We start from the raw sequence: 20,000 nt of genomic DNA on the forward strand, positions 1-20,000 counted from the left end.
AGGGTGTGAGATCTCGAATAACCCAATTTCTGGAAAGCAACAGACGGCTGATCTCCAACCAACATGGGTTCCGTAATGGAAGGGACTGCCTAACGCAGCTCTGCATCACTTTGAGGACATTTTGAGAGCTTTGGGAGGGGCTCCAACACCGATGTCATCTACCTTGATTTCAGTAAGGCCTTCGACAGGGTCGATCACAAGATCCTATTGAAAAAACTATCCAACATTGGTGTCTCTGAAAGTTACGAAATGGATCAAGTGTTTCCTCCTGACAGACAGATCTCAACATGTTGTAGTTGAAGGGGTAAAATCAAGCAAGCCCAGCCAAAGTCAGTAGAGGCGTTCCGCAAGGCACTGTGCTGGGCCCACTTCTTTTCATCATTTACATTAATGACATTAATGACATCATCAAGCACAGCAACATAAAAATCTTTGCAGATGACTCCAAGCTACAGAAGGTCATAAATGAGACGAGTGACCGGACATGCCTTCAGTCAGATCTACTGGCTGTTATCCAATGGGCAGAAAAAAACAATATGCTGCTGAACGAGGATAATTTGAGTTATCCAACTTTGGAAAAGAGGATGCCCTGAAACTCCCATACTCCCTTCCTTCAGGTGGAACTCTCGCGGCGTCCAACAACATCAAGACTTGGGAGTAATTGTGGACACAACATAAGCTGGGCCACTCATATAAACACCAAAGTTGACATGGCCCGCAGAATGTGTTCCTGGATTCTCAGAACTTTCCAGTCGAGAGATATCCACACCATTATCCTTCTCTTCTCCACTTTTGCCCGACCCCACTTGAATACTGTTGTCCACTGTGGTCTCCTCACACAATACAAGGTATCATAAAAGTTGAAGCACCTCAAAGGCAATCACAAAAAGATAGATGGCATGACAGGCCTCGACTATTGGGGTCGACTAGAAAAGCTAAAACTCTATTCTCTCCAACGTCGTCGTGAGCGCTACATCATCTGCAGATGTGGAAAATATTCCATCAGCATTGCCCAAATGATGTTGGCATCACCCTTTAAGGTTCATCCAAGGCTTGGGCCCCGTGCCATCCGCCCAAAACAAAAATCGCACCTCATCTCATAACAACAATACGGCACAATTATTTCACACTCAATTGGCCCCGCTCTCTTAACATTACACCAAAACACATTAAAACAGAACTGACCCTATAGGGTTCAAGAAGTCTTTGGACAGATTCCTTCAAGAAATCCCGGATAAACCCCCTACAACCCGGATATGTCTCTGTAAACAATAACTCTCTACTTGAGTGGGCCATAGTGCCCAAATTCTGATTTGAAAGACTTCACCAGGTGGTGCTATTAAGTTAGACATGGCCTGGGCCAATAATGGCCGAAACCTATCAAAGTATCAAAGTATCAAAGTATATCCATATATGCATATACATACACACACACACACATATATATATATATATATATCCATATATACATATACATACACACACACATATATATATATATATATATATACATACATACACACACACGCGCACAAACATACACACACAACCACACACACACACATGCATACGTGCGGGCATGTACCCATGTGACCATGTGTCTAAGCAGTCATAATCAGTTAAAACCACCCCATCTCTCCATGTGTCTTTTGTTTCTACCTCTGAAATGAGGGCGTAACAAAACGTTAATAAGATCAAATCAGAGCGTAGTTGTGCTTTCAAAACTATAATACATACATACATACATACATACATACGTAAATACAAACATACATAAATACATACATACATACATACATACATACGTACATACATACATACATAAATACATACATACATAAATACAAACATACATAAATACGTACATACATACATACATACATACATAAATACAAACATACATAAATACATACATACATAAATACATACATAAATACATACATACATAAATACGTACATACATACATACATACATACATACATACATACATACATACATACATACATACATAAATACAAACATACATAAATACATACATACATAAATACAAACATACATAAATACGTACATACATACATACATACATACATAAATACATACATACATAAATACAAACATACATAAATACAAACATACATAAATACGTACATACATACATACATACATACATAAATACATACATACATAAATACAAACATACATAAATACAAACATACATACATAAATACAAACATACATAAATACGTACATACATACATACATACATATATACATACATATATACAAACATACATAAATACATACATGCATGCATGCATGCATACATACATACATACATACATAAATACATACATGCGTGCATGCATACATACATACATACATACATACATACATACACACACACACACATACATATATAAATACATACATACATGCATACATACATACATACATACATACATACATACATCTACCTCTGTCTCAAAAACTATAAATGCCCGTAAAGTAGTTGTTAGGTACCCAACATAGAAATTGTGCGTATGTCTTACTTGGCTTTAAAATCTTCGATTTGTTCCATCAGGGCCTTCTTTTTATTAATTTGTTTCTTCTGTTCCATCCTTTCCATCTCTTCATTTTGTTGCATTAATTCCTTGTAGTCTATCTCCGCCCGCATTCTTGCAGTTTCCCTTTGAAAATTCTTCATCTTTATCTGTTCTTCTCTCTCTCTCAGAATTTCAGAAAACTGAAAACCTCGCTGGAATCAGAAACAAAAACTAGGAAATAAATAGGAGAATGTGGAATGGTCCAGCAAGAAAGGAACCAACAAATCGCCAAGATTTACCAATTCAAGACAAAATCTATACTTTATGTGGGAAACGGCCATCCATAGTTGATTGAATTAATCTTCATGAATTACGGGTTCGAGACCAACATTCATAGGGCTTTGAATGCCCCCCCCCACTTTCACACACGTTTTAGTAATATTGATTTCAAATTTTGGCACAACGCCAGCGATTTTGGGGAGGGAATAAGTCGATGATATAGATCCCAGTGTTCAACTGGTATCGACCCCAAAAGGATGAAAAGCAAAGTTGACTGCAGAGGCATTTGAACTCAGAACGTAAAGACGGAGGAAATACCTATTTCTTTACTACCCACTAGGGGCTAAACACAGAGAGGACAAACAAGGACAGACAAACGGATTAAGTCGATTACATCGACCCCAGTGCGTAACTGGTACTTATTTAATCGACCCCGAAAGGTTGAAAGGCAAAGTCAACCTCGGCGGAATTTGAACTCAGAATGTAGCAGCAGACGAAATACCTATTTCTTTACTACCCACAAGGGGCTAAACATAGAGACGACAAACAAGGACAGACAAAGGTATTAAGTCGATTATATCGACCTCATCAGTGGTACTGGTACTTATTTAATCGACCCCGAAAGGATGAAAGGCAGTCGACCTCGGGGAATTTGAACTCAAATGTAGCGGCAGACGAAATACCTATTTCTTTACTCTACCCACAAGGGGCTAAACACAGAGGGAACAACAAGGACAGACATAGGTATTAAGTCGATTATATTGACCCCAGTGCGTAACTGGTACTTAATTTATCGACCCCGAAAGGATGAAAGGCAAAGTCGACCTCGGCGGAATTTGAACTCAGAATGTAGCGGCAGACGAAATACCTATTTCTTTACTACCCACAAGGGGCTAAATACAGAGAGGACAAACAAAGACAGACAAATGTATTAAGTCGATTACGTCCACCCCAGTGCGTAACTGGTACTTAATTTATCGACCCCGAAAGGATGAAAGGCAAAGTCGACCTCGGCGGAATTTGAACTCAGAACGTAACGGCAAACGAAATACCGCTAAGCATTTCGCCCGGCGTGCTAACGTTTCTGCCAGCTCACCGCCTTCGGTCTATCACCTGTCATCATTTATGCATTCACATGAACATGTAAAGCTTAAAACAGGAACCACTCCCATTTCCCGACACCTACAATGAATACCAGCTCAGATACGGAAACGTGAAAGGACACAGCTACTCACATGCAGACCCTTGATGCGGTCCGTCTGGAAGTACATTTTCTTCTTGGCTTCTGCAATGGCATTTTTCCTTACTTCCGCTTGGTACTCGGCCCATTCAAGGTCCTTTTGTTTCTTCTCCTCCTCTTCCATCAGTTGTTTATGTTTGAAGTCTTCGATTTTCTTCTGACGGAGACTCTAAAGCGACATCAACACCACATTCCTTATCAGCAACATTATCATAGTTAACAGAATCGCCATAACGATACTCACCGCCCGCTCGCGAGCGCACACACACGCTATAAATCTTTCCGGAAAACATATTCATACAGGAGAGAAGTAACACCACTGATATATTTCTGGTAAACTTTCTACCAGAAGTAGCGACCTACTCCAACACAAACAAAATTCGCACGGGAGAGATATCATGCCACTGTGATATCTGTGGTAAATCATTCTCTGATAAATCTCATTTAACAAAGACAGAACAGAAATCATTATATGAGAATATACTTTACAAAAAATGCAATAGCGTACACTGTGTGCGAATACATTATACAGAATAAAGTATAATCATAGAATGCGTTATATAAGAATGCATTATACAGAACAATGAAGTAGAATACTTATAGAGCCATAAGCCCTCACACGTGAAAATGCTTAAAATAACCTTCCAATGCTATATTGTATATATCCACGAATTGTTGTATAAAATACTAGTAAAGACACATCTCATAACGCTGAACATTATAAAAGAAGGATAATAAAGAAACATGGTGATTTGTGACACGTGGTGCCAACCGGTGCAAGAATTGTAATGATGATGGAGATGGAATCCATATATATATATATATATATATATATATATATATAGCAATTAAGGACAACTACTTAATAAGGAAAACTTAACAAGAATTGTCAGGTAGATAGCGTGTACCATATTCTTTTACTTTACCATATTTTTATAATTAATACTTCAAATATATATATATATATATAAATAAATATGTATATATAAATATGTATGTATGTATATACATAAATATATATATATAAAAAGAAGAATATTGCCGTTATTAATAGTATTAACAAGGTAAAATATAATATATATATATATATATATATATAATATATATATATATATATAATATATATATATATATAATATATATATATATATATATATATACTTATTCACGTGCATATTTACACGATATTGCACCATTTTGGGGAACCTTAATGGAGTCCATTCTGCTGTAAATGTCTGAGGAAGGTTTCGGGTCTGCCTTCCATCTCACCAGTTTCGGAAGCCCTAACAAAATCACGAGAGTTACTTCCCTCCACTAACGAAGTCATAAAGAAACATTGAAAAAGTAATAAATTGCCTCGCAGGATATAATTTTACCCAGTATCTCGCCAGATTTTGATCAGTATCTCAGAATGTATCACTTACTGCTAATGTGTTGGGCCAATGTTCAACAAATTTTTTTGATTTTTCCGCAATCGCTTTTTTATTTTTCTTCAATATTTTGATTTTCTCCGCTTCTATTTCCCTCATATGTAACTCATATTGAATCCTCTCCCAATCCTCAGGCATTAACACCATCACCTGATCCACATCGACTTTGGGCATCTTCGCTTCGAAATAATCTGGAAAGGAATGATAAAAACAGAAATGTTAGTGACTGCGCATGTATGGCTGTATCGTGGGTACCGACACAGGCAAAACTACACAACAGAAACAACAACAGCAACAACAGAAGCAATAGTAACAACGACGAAGACAAAACAAGCTTACGGAAAAATTCTAACAAATATTTAATACTGAGACAAAAGGAATTAAAAAATAGAATGTACTTTTTTTGACTAAACGAGAGCAAGTTAGTAGCAATGATTTCAGAAAAATGCTTTTTGCGCCTCCAGCATGGAGTGATTCATTTTTCTAATTACATGCAGATCAGGTTAGACAGGTCCCAGTACTTGACCACTAAAGAATGGAAAGCAAATTGATTTGAACTGAGAATATAAAGATCCGAAACAAATACAGCAAGGCAATTTTCCGACTTTTTAATGATTACTGGATAAAGGAGCTCACTGGATTTCCGGACTTCACCGACTATAACTCAATTGATTGTTGTTGTTGTTGTAGGGAGTTTTTGCAACTCACGTAGTTGTTCCTGTTGCTTCTCTTAAAGCTGTTACACTGCGTCTAATAGGTTTTCCATGACGCAGAAATTGTCAAATAACCAATGTGAGTTTCGAACGATCCTCGTCACCAGATGTTATATCCTTATGGATAAACGAATACACTGCACCAGTGAAATAACAATATAATCGAAACAAACGGCAGTAGCCACGCCGAACATAACGACTGTTATAGTGGTTCGGCAAGAAGAGACCGATAGAATAAGTACTAGGCTCACAAAAAAAAAGTTCCTGGAGGGTCAAATTGTTCGATTAAAGGCGATGCTGCAGCATGGTCGCAGCCAAATGACTGAAACAAGTAAAAGAATAAAAGTATATATGTACAAACACACATGAGGATATCGCAAAATATCTTTCATTAACGAACTGGCAGCATGTATGAAGGAGAGAAAATGATGGGAGACAGACAGACAGACAGACACAGACAGACACAGACAGACAGCCAGAGAAAAAGACGGAGAGGTGGTGCTGGTTTTTAAATACAGTCTCTAGTCAAAACATTACAACTCCTTCTTCCATGATAGCAGATAGGTTTTCACCGATCATATTTACCGAAATAGTCATTTCGGATGGCTGACGTTGCGCATGGTACCGGTACTTTTCCTATCTTCTCGAAATTAGAAGAAAATTTCCTCCCTCTAGGAATGCATTGTTCTGTTTGTGTGTAGTGCTGTCTGTATATATTATATATATATAATATATATATATATATTATATATATATATATATATATATATTATATTATATAATATATATATATATATAATGTATGTATGTATATATGTATGTATATATATATGTATAAATGTATGTATATACATATATACATACACATATAACTGCACGTGCACACATATACACATATATATATATATATATGTATATATATATATATGTATGTATGTATCTATGTATGTGCGTATATGTATATATATGTATAAATGTATACACATATACACATACATATATTTATGCACGCATGTTAAATATATATGTGTGTGCGTGTGTGTGCATGCGTGTGCGTGCGTGTGTGCGTGTGTGTGCGTGTAGTGTACAGTAATGGAACTATGCACTACATATTTAACACATGTATCATCATCATCATCATCGTCGTCATCATCATCATCATCATCATCATCATCACATATCTTGCGTTGCAGCCTGGTATAAAAGTGCCACACGATGATACTTATTTGTCTGCTGAGAGATAATGAAGCTTAGAAGTATTCAGGGATGAAGGAGGGCGATAAAGTGATAGAAAACTTAAGAGACAAACATACTGAGAGTACTTGAAACACAGCTACATGACGGTGACATTATGAAAGCAGTCAATACATGGGCCATATTGCTTTTGGGACATTCTATTCTTTTTTCTGAGCAAAGACCGAAACTAGAGCGAAAAGCTAAGAAGTTGGTTACCATGCACAACGTATGCGACTATTTACTAAGAAGGAAAGGAGAAAGACGCCTGTTAAACCCTTTCGTTACCAACCTGGCTGAAACCGCCTCTGGCTCTGTAGTACAAATGTTTTGTTTTTATAAGTTTTAAATTAAAATCTTCCACCAAACCTTTGTCATAATTTATGTTCCTAACACTAGCTAAATGATGATTAAGTCATTTTACTAAATTCTTTGTTATATTTAAAATAATTAAAAGAAACACAGGGCATCTCAAAATAAATACAGTAACGAAAGGGTTAAACGTAGGAGTCACCATCAGTACTATGATATTAGGTTTTGAAAATTAGGTTTGCATAGTGAAGAATAGTCTGTTGCAAGGAATAATCAAAATGGTCATTGAAAGAATAAGACAATTCAAGGCCAGAAAGAAGAACCGCAGAACAAATAGTTGACACAGAAAGGAATTATTTGACCTTTTCATGCAATAAACCAAGGATGTTGGCCATAGGGAACGTTAGTTGTGGCTGATTGATGAAAACCTAAAAGAAGGAACTGAATCGCTGATTTTAACAGCGCAGAAACAAGCCTTTATATCGAATTTGATACAGGCAAAAATTGATAAAACCCACTACGAAAGGAAATGAGCATTTGTAAAAAAAGAGACGAAAGTATTAATCATCTACTAAATGAATGCAGCAAGCTAGCGTGAAAAGAATATAGTTGCAGGAATAACTGTTGTCGGTGAAAGAGTGCATTGGTATATTAGCCAAGTCTAAAGTGATAAAAATTGCGGTATGCAAACGAGTTTGTAATAGTGAATTGTACTAACAGGAATTTTGGGACGTCTTTATAAAGAATGCACATACTACAAAGGCATGGAGACCAGATATGCAGAGACAAAATTTAAGAAATAGGAGTATAAGATCATAAACTTTGAAATAATATATGATAACTAAGTGCAGACGAAAAGAAAGTGCAGAACGAAAGAAATTAGGGCATAGCCTGAAAGATGAAGAGGCTGAGGAATCCAAGAGTGACAATTGTTCCTGTTGTAATCAGTACACTTGGCACACTACCTAAACTGCTACCCAAGAGACTGAAGAATATTGGCATTGAAATGGATATTGTCAACCTGCAGAAACATGCTCTCCTGTATTTTGCAAGATTCTTAAGAAAATTTCTTGAGATTTGAGAAGACTTCTGGTTACTAAACCTCAAAATTAATTAAATTATTCTGCTAATTAGATTCGCATATAATAGGTTTGGAACATTAATATTGATAACAGCTATTGCAGGTTTTGACGCATGCTCAGCAATTTCAGGAGAGAGGTAAATCGACTTCACCGACTCCAGTGCTCAACAGGTTTTTATTTTATCGATGTCGGAAGGAAGGTAAAGTCAACCTCTGTGGTATTAGAACTAAGAAATAATAATAACTAGCAGTATAACCCAGCTTTGCCCGTGATTAAGTTAAGATTATTAAGCTAATCAAGTTCTATATTTCAAACCAAATTAAGTAACATCGATGTCAAATTTGGGCGAAATCCGTCGAAATTGGTTTATATATATATATATATATATATATATATAGATAGATAGATATGGGCAACACACACACACATACACACACGTACGCTACGCACGTACACCTATTGCATATATGTTTTTTGTGCGCATACATGTTCGTGTGTGTGTGTGTTGTCCGTATATCAACAAAACACTTTTTTCCTCAATGTAAAAAAAAAAAAATTCTTAACAAAAACTTACTCGTCGCTAGAAGGGGACTTAACTCTTGTTTGCAAACAATGGTGATTTCTCCGACTTGAAAATTGTTAAAAGTTTTGGCTGAAAATTTATTTTTACTGCTATTCTCTGGTGCCACTGGGGAAAATAAGTTGACGAAAATACAGCTAAGATCATGATGAATGTCCTCCTAAAATTGGAGCGACATGCATGCTAATTTGCAGACGTGCATACATTACATTCACGTACACACACACACATCCTGCCTTTTATATATACAGATAACAACAACAACAATAGTAATAATAATAATAATAATAATAATAATAATAATGATGATAATAATAATAATAATAATAATAATAATAATAATAATAATAATAATAATAATAATAATGATTATAATGCAAATATTCTCCTCAGTACCACAGCTTTGCCTCTCAGTTGTTTCACCTTGACCAGTTGAGCATCTACCTTGGTGGCAACGATATGTCGCGCACATATGGTTGTGGTGCATGTGCCTGGTGCACTCTTTATCAGATGGGTAGTCGCGATGGGTATACTGGGCTTCATATATTTTACCCCAGTGTCACTTGGATGGCATGCACTGTTCTCTGACTCAATAATAATAATAATAATAATAATAATAATAATAATAATAATAATAATAATAATAATAAATAATAAATAAATAATAAATAAAAAAAAAAATGTCCGGAGATAAAACTATCAACAAAAAAAATACAGACGAATATAGATCTGCTAGTCTTAAGAAGCGGCGCTATGAGCAATGCTTACATGTAGTGAACCCTAAACTGACAGAGCCATCTCCTAATATAAGAATGGATGCTCGTCATGCTTCAAGGTCAACAAATCAAACAATAAACCGCATTGGTCATTGCGCGGATTACAAAAGACCACGTACCCGAAAATTGAACCAAATCCTGATTGAAAAATCAGTTACTGGATCAAATCTTCCCAACACACAGAGCTGGACGAACCCCACAACCGGAATATTCCAACAGATGGCCATCCATGCTCATCACCAAATAATCAAAAGAAAAGAAGGAAAAATGGTCTAGGGAAGATAATAAAGAAGTTCTTGAGGCCTTCTACCATGCCATATATTTCCCCACAGATAAGTCTAGCACTGTACAAGCATACTTAAACTGGAGACAGAAACACCCTGAAGTAAGACCCCTACATAGACAGTAACAAGCTTGCCAATGTTAGAAGAAACATTATAAAAAGAAATTACTGACTGAAGTAGAGATTGATCAGGTTAGACAAGCAATATCGGATAAAATGAACGAAGCTGCAGCTAGAGAAGATAATACAGAGGAAATGATTATAGACCAGCCCAGGGCGGATAAAAACGAAGAGAGGATTGAAAGAGTTAGTATAAGTGATAGGCAAAGTGAAATACGCCCTGAACCAATCATAAACACTAAGACAGATGAGCATCAAATAGATAAAGAAAGTCACACAAATATTGACCCAACAGAACTACATGAGCTAAAAAATCAAATCATGATTGAATGGCTGAAAATTAAAGAAACCAGCATGGATGAGCGTGATACACTTCCTAAAATCCGCAACTCTAACCAAAACATGAAAATAATTGGTAAAATCCGGCTTGCACTTAAGGATATAATTTCAGTTAATGATGTTGATATCACAAACCTCAACCACCTATACTATGCATCCGCGAAAATCTCAACGATCCTATGTGGTGTAAAGATTAGAAAAACGGCAACAGTCCCACAAAAAGCCTTCTTGGCAAGAGCGTCTGCAACAACAAATTAAAGTATTTAGATCTGACATGAATATTTGAAAAACCTTAAGGCTCACAAGACTACCAAACCTACAAAAACCCAAAATTACTGAAAAATACAATATGAAAACTATACTTGATATTGATGCCACCATAGAAACCATCAAACAAAAGGTATCTGCCAAAGCTGCCCGCATAGCGAGGTATGAAAAGCGTGTTAGATTTTCAAGGACAACAACATGTTCAAAAATAACACCAAGAATTTTTACAGGAAGATAGGAAAAACAGCGTTTACTGCAGGGTCTGTACCATCAAAAGAAGAAGTGCAGAGATTTTGGAATAAAATCTGGGCAGAAGAAAAAACACACAACGAAAAGGCCCCCTGGATTGACAGAATATCTACAGAACTGGACCCCTTAGAAGAGCAAAGTGGGAGGGTGTCAAGGTAGAAGATATAAGATCTGCTCTCAGGAGGTCAAGCAAATGGAAGTCTCCAGGAAAGGATAAAATTCCTAACTTCTGGCTGAATGCCTTCCCAGAGAGCCATGAACTGCTAACAGAACTGTACAATGATGTTTTGCAACACCCTAGTAGGATGCCTCCTTGGCTAGTTAATGGGTTAACATTCCTGCTTCCAAAAAGTGAAGAAACAAATGAACCAAAAAACTATAGACCCATAACCTGCTTAACAACTATGTACAAAACACTAACATCTGTCCTGACGGAATATACCTATAGTTTTTTTAACAGACAGCAGCATATTCCCTAATGAACAGAAAGGATGTAAACGTGGATCCTACGGCTGTAAAGACCAACTACTCATCAATAAGATGATCTTAGAAGATTGTCACAAACGACACAAAAACTTATCAATAGCCTGGATAGACTATAAAAAGGCTTTTGATAGCCTACCACATAGCTGGATTAGGAAATGCCTTGAAATGTATAAGATAGCACCAACTCTGCGAAACTTCTTGACTGTAAGTATGAGATCATGGAGAACCACACTAACTCTGAACAGTGACAGTGAATCCCTAAATGCTGGTGATGTAAAAATTTCGTGTGGCATTTTCCAGGGTGACTCACTGTCACCACTCCTCTTTTGTTTATCCTTAATACCTCTCTCAAAGCTGCTCAATGACGCGCAGTACGGGTATAAAATGTTTGATAAAAATATAAATCATCTCGTTTACATGGATGATTTAAAGCTTTTTGCAAAAAATGATCAACAACTCAAGGGCTTACTAGCGATAGTCAAACAATTCAGTGACGACATCAGAATGCAATTCGGCCTCGATAAATGTGCAAAGGCTACCTTTATCAAAGGAAAAATGACAGAAACATCTAACGTTAACCTTGACCAACAGAATGTCATAAAACTAGACCCAGCGGAGAGCTACAAGTACCTAGGGGTAATTGAAGGGAACGGAATAAGGCATTCAGAGATGAAGGAAAGGATCAGGAGAGAATGCTATCGAAGAGTGAGAGCAATACTCAAGACAGAGCTGAATGCAAGAAACAGGATCGAAGCAATCAATGCATTAGCTATACCAGTCGTGACTTACAGTTTCAATATTGTTAACTGGTCAATTACTGAAATATGTCAGCTCGACAGAAAAATAAGGAAACTGTTGACAATGCATAGAATGCACCACCCTAAGGCAGATACAGAACGACTCTATCTGCCAAAAAAAGAGGAGGCCCGTGGTCTTTTGCAACTGGCAATAACAATGAAGATTGCTACAATTGGCCTAGACACCTACCTGAAAACTCTGAGGACTGGATGTTAAAACTTGTCTCAAAACATGAAAACAAGAAAGCATCATACTCAGTCACAAAACAGGCAAAGGAATATCTAAGTGAATTCCGAATACAACCAATTTCGGAATTAGAGATAGACATACAAGAAACAGCACAGAAAAAGCTAGGCGCATGAAAACCCGTGCCAAAACTGCGGCCTTAGATATTCTGAATAATAAATGGCAAGAAAAACCTCTATGGCAAATACCCAAAGAGAGCGAATAATGCAGATATCGACAAAGCCCTGACCCATCAATGGCTAATGGCCTCTGGCTTAAAATCTGAAACAGAGGGGTTTATCATAGCAGCTCAAGATCAATGCCTACCACCAACAAGAAACTACCAGGCCAACATATTAAAGATCAGAAGCAGTCCAACGTGTCGTGTATGCAAGCAACAAAATGAAACCATTGACCATGTGGTCTCCAAGTGCAGTCTTCTAGCGCCTACAGAGTATCTCAACAGGCACGATAGAGCTGCACAATATATTCACTGGGTAATCTGTAAAAACCTGGATTTGCCCCATGAAAAAAACTGGTGGGAACACAAACCACCCCCAGTGCTTGAAAATGACCACATCTCACTCCTCTGGAACTTCATTCACCATTCAAACTGACAGAAAGATAGATGCAAATAGGCCAGACATCATATTGAAAGACTTCAAACAAAGAACATGCCTCCTCATTGATATGACTGTCCCAATCGATATAAACGTATCTGTCAGGACCTACCAAAAACTGAGCAAATATAAGATCTTGAAATAGAAATCAGCAAAATGTGGAAGCTGAAGACTAAAACAATACCTGTTGTCATAGGTGCCCTGGGAATGATAGCAAAAGGGGCTGATAGCTACCTAACTCAGATACCAGGAAACCCAAAATGGCAGAAGTTCAAAAGATAGTGCTCATGGGAACTGCTCATATCCTACGCAAAATACTCTCTATGTAACCTCAAGGTTTAAAACAACCATAATTTTCGGTTTAAAAAAAAAAAAAAAAAAACTTTTTTTTTTAGACATTCATTAGTACAACATCCCCACCCCCCAAATATATGGCACACTAGGCATAACAACAACATGAACATCCAACCCTGTTGTCTCTTGAGGTCTCTGGGTGAGACTTGGAGCCAACTTGTACAAATATAAAGCAAAAGTCAAACATAGAATAATAATAATAATAAATGCCAATGGTAAAACGCAGTATGATCGAACCCGAGATCTCGGTAATTATGAAGTGAATTCCATAAACATTTGTCTTACACACACACACACACACACACACACACACACACACACACACACAAAACACACAAGTACGCACGCGCATGCTTAAGATAAACACTTATGTGCTGAGGCCGTCTCCGAAGAAGCTAATATTTCATTAGGCAGTGAGGCAGTTTGTAGATGCTTTAACTCCTTCCCACCACAACATCGCCATATATATATATATATATATATATATATATATTATATATATATATATATATTCAATGAAGCTACGAAAACTATGAGAAAGCGACAACCCGAGAGTCTCCCGAGAGGGTGGGAGAATGGGAGACTCAACAGGACGGATCTAATGGTAACGATGAGGAATGATTTACCGGCACAGAGCCAACCACAATCACCATTAACTGGAAAAATAGTGTGAGTGAAATGTCTCTGTGGAAAGATCTGCAAGAATGCAAAAGGGCTCAAGGTGCATCGAAACAGGTTGGAATGTGGGAACGAAGATCCACAGTTGTAGTGCTCAGTGGTGGCACCTGTTGAGACATCAGTAGTTGGGGAGGTATTGGGAAAAAAATGTCACTTCGGAAAGATCTGCAAGAATGAGAAAGGGCTCATGATACACCGAGCTAGATCCATCTGTGGAAAAGAGGAGACACAGGTGCAGCGCACAGTGGTAACATCTGGTGAAACGCAGGAGAAGTCCCCAGGAGGAGCGAGCCATCCAGAAGGCCAATCCCACGAACGAACGAAGCAAATAGCTCAAGATGGATGAAAAAATGAAATGGCAACAACTGGACCAAGACCTCGAGATAATATTGGCAAGGAGAATGGATGGCAGGTATGGCTTTTCTCAGAGGTTGGCTGCATGGGATTCCTTGCTCAACCGGCATGTAGGATGCTTACAGCCATTGGAATGAGAGGTAGGGAGCAAAGGGTGGCTGTGCACAGGATGAGAGAGGCGGCTGAAAGAGCTTCTTGTTGGCTTTGGAGGCACGAGAGAAGAGTTAAGCTGGGAGCCAGGAAGAGATGAGGAGCAGTGACTTGGTCACCTCTGCTGAGCACTACGGTTCAGAGTCGAAACACCTGACGAACGTTAGATACCGTCTGATGACATCAGTTCCTCCTGACCAAGGTTTCATTCATAAAGTTTTATTAACACACACACACACACACACACACCACACACACACACACACACACACACACAAACACAACATATATATATATATATATATATATATATCTTATATTTATATATATAATAAGGACCCCCTTCGATCATGAAGAGCATGGATTGCCCCTAGGAAGTTTCCCTCCGATGCACAAAGACCCAGGCAAGGTTGTTTACGGAAGATCAGCAGTCGCCCATGCATTCCAGCCTCCTCTCTCCACGCCGCTGATGTTATGCAAGGGTAAGGCAAAGGCCGAAACAGCTTGGCACCAGCGACATCGCAACTCATTTCTACAGCTGAGTGAACTGGAGTGATGCGAAGTAAAGTGTCTTGCTCAAGAAGACAGTACACAGCCCGGTCCGGGACCGAACTCATTACTTCATGATTGTCAACCCGTCGCTCTAACCACTGAGTCATGCACCTTCATCCAACCCCACGCACACACACATTTATAATCATATGTATGTATATACACAGACACGCCTATATAAACTTTTCTCTAATTGTTTTCGGCGTCTGTAAAGTGACAAACCGACAAAGTTCCCAGACTGAGCATGCTTGGTGAACGGAAATGCGTGTGTGATTGAATGACGATAATTGACAATAATGACGATAATGTGTAACGATAATTTGTGTTTGTGTTTGTGTGTTTTTGTGCTTATGTTTATAAATCGTCTTTTCAGAATTTAATACGACCTAACCACTAATTAACCTTAATTAGTGCTTATTATGTCATCTTACATATCATGTGTGCGCGTGTGTTAATGCACTTACATATTCATATAAGGCTTCACAAACATGTCGATTTTTGTGTATTTTAGGTAATCCATAGAACAGACTAGGACTGTATTTAAAGTTGGATAAATAGTCTATTTCATTTTTAGTGAGACCCTTTCCTTGAATTTGAAGTAAGGAGGATAAGTTTTTAAGTGTTTTCTGTGGGCTATATTGTCTTATAACTGTGGATCATGCCCCATCTTTTGGAGGGTTCAGAATTCCACTTTAAACAAGGTAAAATATTTAAGATCAAATCAAATTTCACCTATGCCTCGGAAAATATAATCTATGCCATGACATGATTAGGATGTGGTAACAACTATATTGGCCAAACAGGAATTTCACTCCGTCGAAGAACCACTCTCCACTAAGAACAAATCCGCCACCCACAATACAGACAGATACAGGTCAGTGAATACATAGAAAGGTGTGCTAGGAATCTTAATCTTAATTTCCTAATTTTCCCCTTCTATCAATGTTCACAGAACACCTCAGTACAACAAAGAACGATAAAGATGCAACGTTCATCAATAAATATCTTACACAACTCAATATGAACACATAACATAATACAGAACACTAGTAACCTTTCAATTAATACCACTAACCCCCATACATCCCTTACACCATTCACATTACAATTCTATATCTAACCTAATTGTACCAAATGCAGACCTACTTACCTCCTTTACACATAATATTTTTTCTCATGGACTAAAAGACCTGACACTGTTCATTAATCGGTGTGCATTCAAAGCAATGAATAACTGTATTCAAAGCAATGATTAGTAACTTACGAAACCGGCATGCTTGAATCTCTTTAACAATTCACAATAATGACTTTTTTTAAACTTTTATTCCTACCTCAGTTCATCTAATTGTATATATCTTTCGTTACTTTTCATAAAAAGCCTTTACTTTCTTTGATTTCCAATGTGCATTTTCGTTTATTTTTCTTACTTACCCCTTACATTACCACGTATAGTTTCTATTTTCTTTTTGTAACATATTTCTATTCTATTGTTTATATATAGGCGCAGGAGTGGTAAGTAGCTTGCTAACCAACCACATGGTTCCGGGTTCAGTCCCACTGCGTGGCACCTTGGGCAAGTGTCTTCTGCTATAGGCCCGGGCCGACCAATGCCTTGTGAGTGGATTTGGTGGACGGAAACTGAAAGAAGCCTGTCGTATATATGTATATATATATATATGTATGTGTGTGTGTGTTTGTGTGCCTGTGTTTGTCTCCCTAGCATTGCTTGACAACCGGCTGGTGTGTTTACGTCCCCGTCATTAGCGGTTCGGCAAAAGAGACCGATAGAATAAGTACTGGGCTTACAAAGAATAAGTCCCGGGATCGATTTCCTCGACTAAAGGCGGTGCTCCAGCACGGCCGCAGTCAAATGACTGAAAGAGTAAAAGACAGAGTAAGAGTAATATATATATATATATATGTGTGTGTGTGTGTGTGTGTGTGTGTGTGTGTGTGTGAAGTAATAATAATGAGGTGGCTAGCAAGACTTCTACCTATACAGGTACAATATAAAATAATTGAAGAAAAGAAGGGTAAAAATACCGCTTGCTAAAAATTAAACCACAGCTTCAAAAAACCCAATCTTACGATAAATATACACACGTGCGATGCAATAAACATCTTCGAAATAGGCTTACCTTCAGAATGGAATACGAAGATAAATAATACATGTCCCAATGTCAATTGATTTCATGCTTTGCATGACAGACATGCTCTGCAATCAGCGAATAGTATTGACATCTATTTCCAAAATATTCACCACGTCTTTACCCTTCTTTTCTTCAATTATATATATCTATCTATCTATCTATCTATCTATCTATCTATCTATCTATCTATCTATCTATCTATCTATCTATCTATCTATCTATCTATCGTTAATATCGTCATGCCTCCTTCCTTCAAACGGGAAGGAAGAGCTATTTTTATCATACTTGTGGCTATGGCGAAAGAATGTATCTGGTGGACGCGCCTGAAAGGATTAGAGACAAACACTTTCCTCTCTGGTCAATCTCTCATCAACTTCTTCAAGTATCACTTGAAGAGGAAAGTGAGAGTAGAGAGGCAAGTTTTGTCTAGTGAATGATTTAAAAAAAGATGGGTGAATGTAGCAAGGATGGTACGTATGAATGACGAAGCCACATTGACTATGACTATATGAACCGTAAAAATTAATACAGAGTTGCTTATTTGCCAAAAAAAAAACAAGAAATATAACATGTGACTTCATTGACCGAGGTTACCGTGGTCTTTTCCGTAGGCTTTTCTCCACGTGTAAACCTCACCTGTCCTCTCCCCTTTACACTTCATATTGACATTTCTGTGATTACGATCCCTATTGATCGAAAACCAACCCCCTTTTTTTACCCCCAAAAGAAAAGCTCTACCTTGTAATTTGTTCTGTCTGTGTGGCAGCCCTGTGTGGCTAATAAAGAAACATATCTATGTAATCATCTATCTATCTATCTATCTATCTATCTATCTATCTATCTATCTCTCTATCTATCTATCTATCTACCAATCCTACCTACCTACCTACCTATCTTCTATCTATCTATCTATCTATCTATCTATCTATCTATCTATCTATCTATCTATCTATCTATCTATCTATCTATCTATCTATCTGTCTGTCTATCTAACCATCTATCTGTATATATAATTAATAATATCGGGGTAATAAAGATTTTAGAAATTTTTTCTACCAGTGGCCTAGCGTATCTAAAAATTAGTCAATAGACTATATATTATTCATATATAATACAGTGTACATTTAAACACATTAAGAGATATCCACCATAGGACATCCTTACGCTAGAAGGAACAGCTAAAGTCCAAACCACTAATTAGGGACAAAATCTCGAAGGGAATGAAAAATAAAAACATTTACCATCTATTTCCTGGACCATGGTTTCTGACTTTTTTTTCGCAAATAAATAATTGACCAGGCGACGTCTTCGTTAACAGGTACATATAAGCACGAGGCCAATCCAGCATGTACCTCTTGCTTATACATTTTAATTTTTCAAATCTATCTCTAATTAGTGGTTTGGAACTTCAGCTGTTCCTTCTAGCGTAAAGGAGTCCTATGATGATACCTCTTAATGTGTTTAAATGTACACTGTATCATATATATATATATATATATATATATATATCGATATATATATATATATATGTGTGTGTGTGTGTGTGTGTGTGTATATGTATATGTATATGTATATGTAAAAAAATACAAACTGGGACAGAACGCAAAACATTTAGAAGACGATACAAAAAACACGGACGGGACATTCGAAGCCTTCAATCTTCAGTCAAGAACCGGATCATCCTCGCAATTTCGGCTGATTAATCTTGAGATCGCTCCGATCCGGCCAGCGCCAAGGAAAAACTAAGCTACGAGCATTAGATTTCTTGGAAAAAGGATCGAATGTATACGAAACAGGGACAGAAAAACGGACGATGCCACACGAATATAAATACAAAAAGCAATAATAGTAATAACAGGACAAAAACAGCGGGTGTCTTACGACTATAGACAGTACAACTTAGTTTAGCTGGCATATTTGGAAAAAAATGCCTTTTTCGGCAGACAAAGAAAACGATGTTCTCAGGGCAGTGGTCGGAGGCCGAAAGGCTGGTTGACCAGCGGTCACGTGAGAGGAGAAGAGAGAGAAAAAGAAGGGGACAAAGAGAGAGAGAAAAAGAGGGGAGAAGAGAGAGAAAAAGAAGGGGACAAAGAGAGAGAGAAAAAGAGGAGAGAAGAGAGAGAAAGGATTGGCTTGGCGATAGAATCAGTGAGGTGCAAAGTGAGAAAGACACAGAAATGTGAGGT

At 37.5% G+C, this 20,000-nt stretch overlaps 1 protein-coding gene across 1 annotated transcript in view; it reads right to left on the minus strand.

Annotated features, from left to right (window-relative positions):
* LOC115210563 (coiled-coil domain-containing protein 173-like) overlaps nucleotides 1–20,000 on the minus strand; it is an 82,808-nt gene that overhangs the window by 46,202 nt on the left and 16,606 nt on the right. The window contains exons 2-4 of the mRNA XM_029779165.2: nucleotides 5,488–5,684; nucleotides 4,059–4,232; nucleotides 2,551–2,756 (exon numbers count right to left, since the gene is read on the minus strand). Of these exons, the coding sequence (XP_029635025.1) occupies nucleotides 2,551–2,756; nucleotides 4,059–4,232; nucleotides 5,488–5,684 (577 nt within the window). The remainder of the gene's footprint in view (nucleotides 1–2,550; nucleotides 2,757–4,058; nucleotides 4,233–5,487; nucleotides 5,685–20,000) is intronic.

The sequence above is a fragment of the Octopus sinensis genome, linkage group LG4 (genome assembly GCF_006345805.1).
Source record: "Octopus sinensis linkage group LG4, ASM634580v1, whole genome shotgun sequence".
Classification (NCBI taxonomy): Eukaryota; Metazoa; Mollusca; class Cephalopoda; order Octopoda; family Octopodidae; genus Octopus; species Octopus sinensis.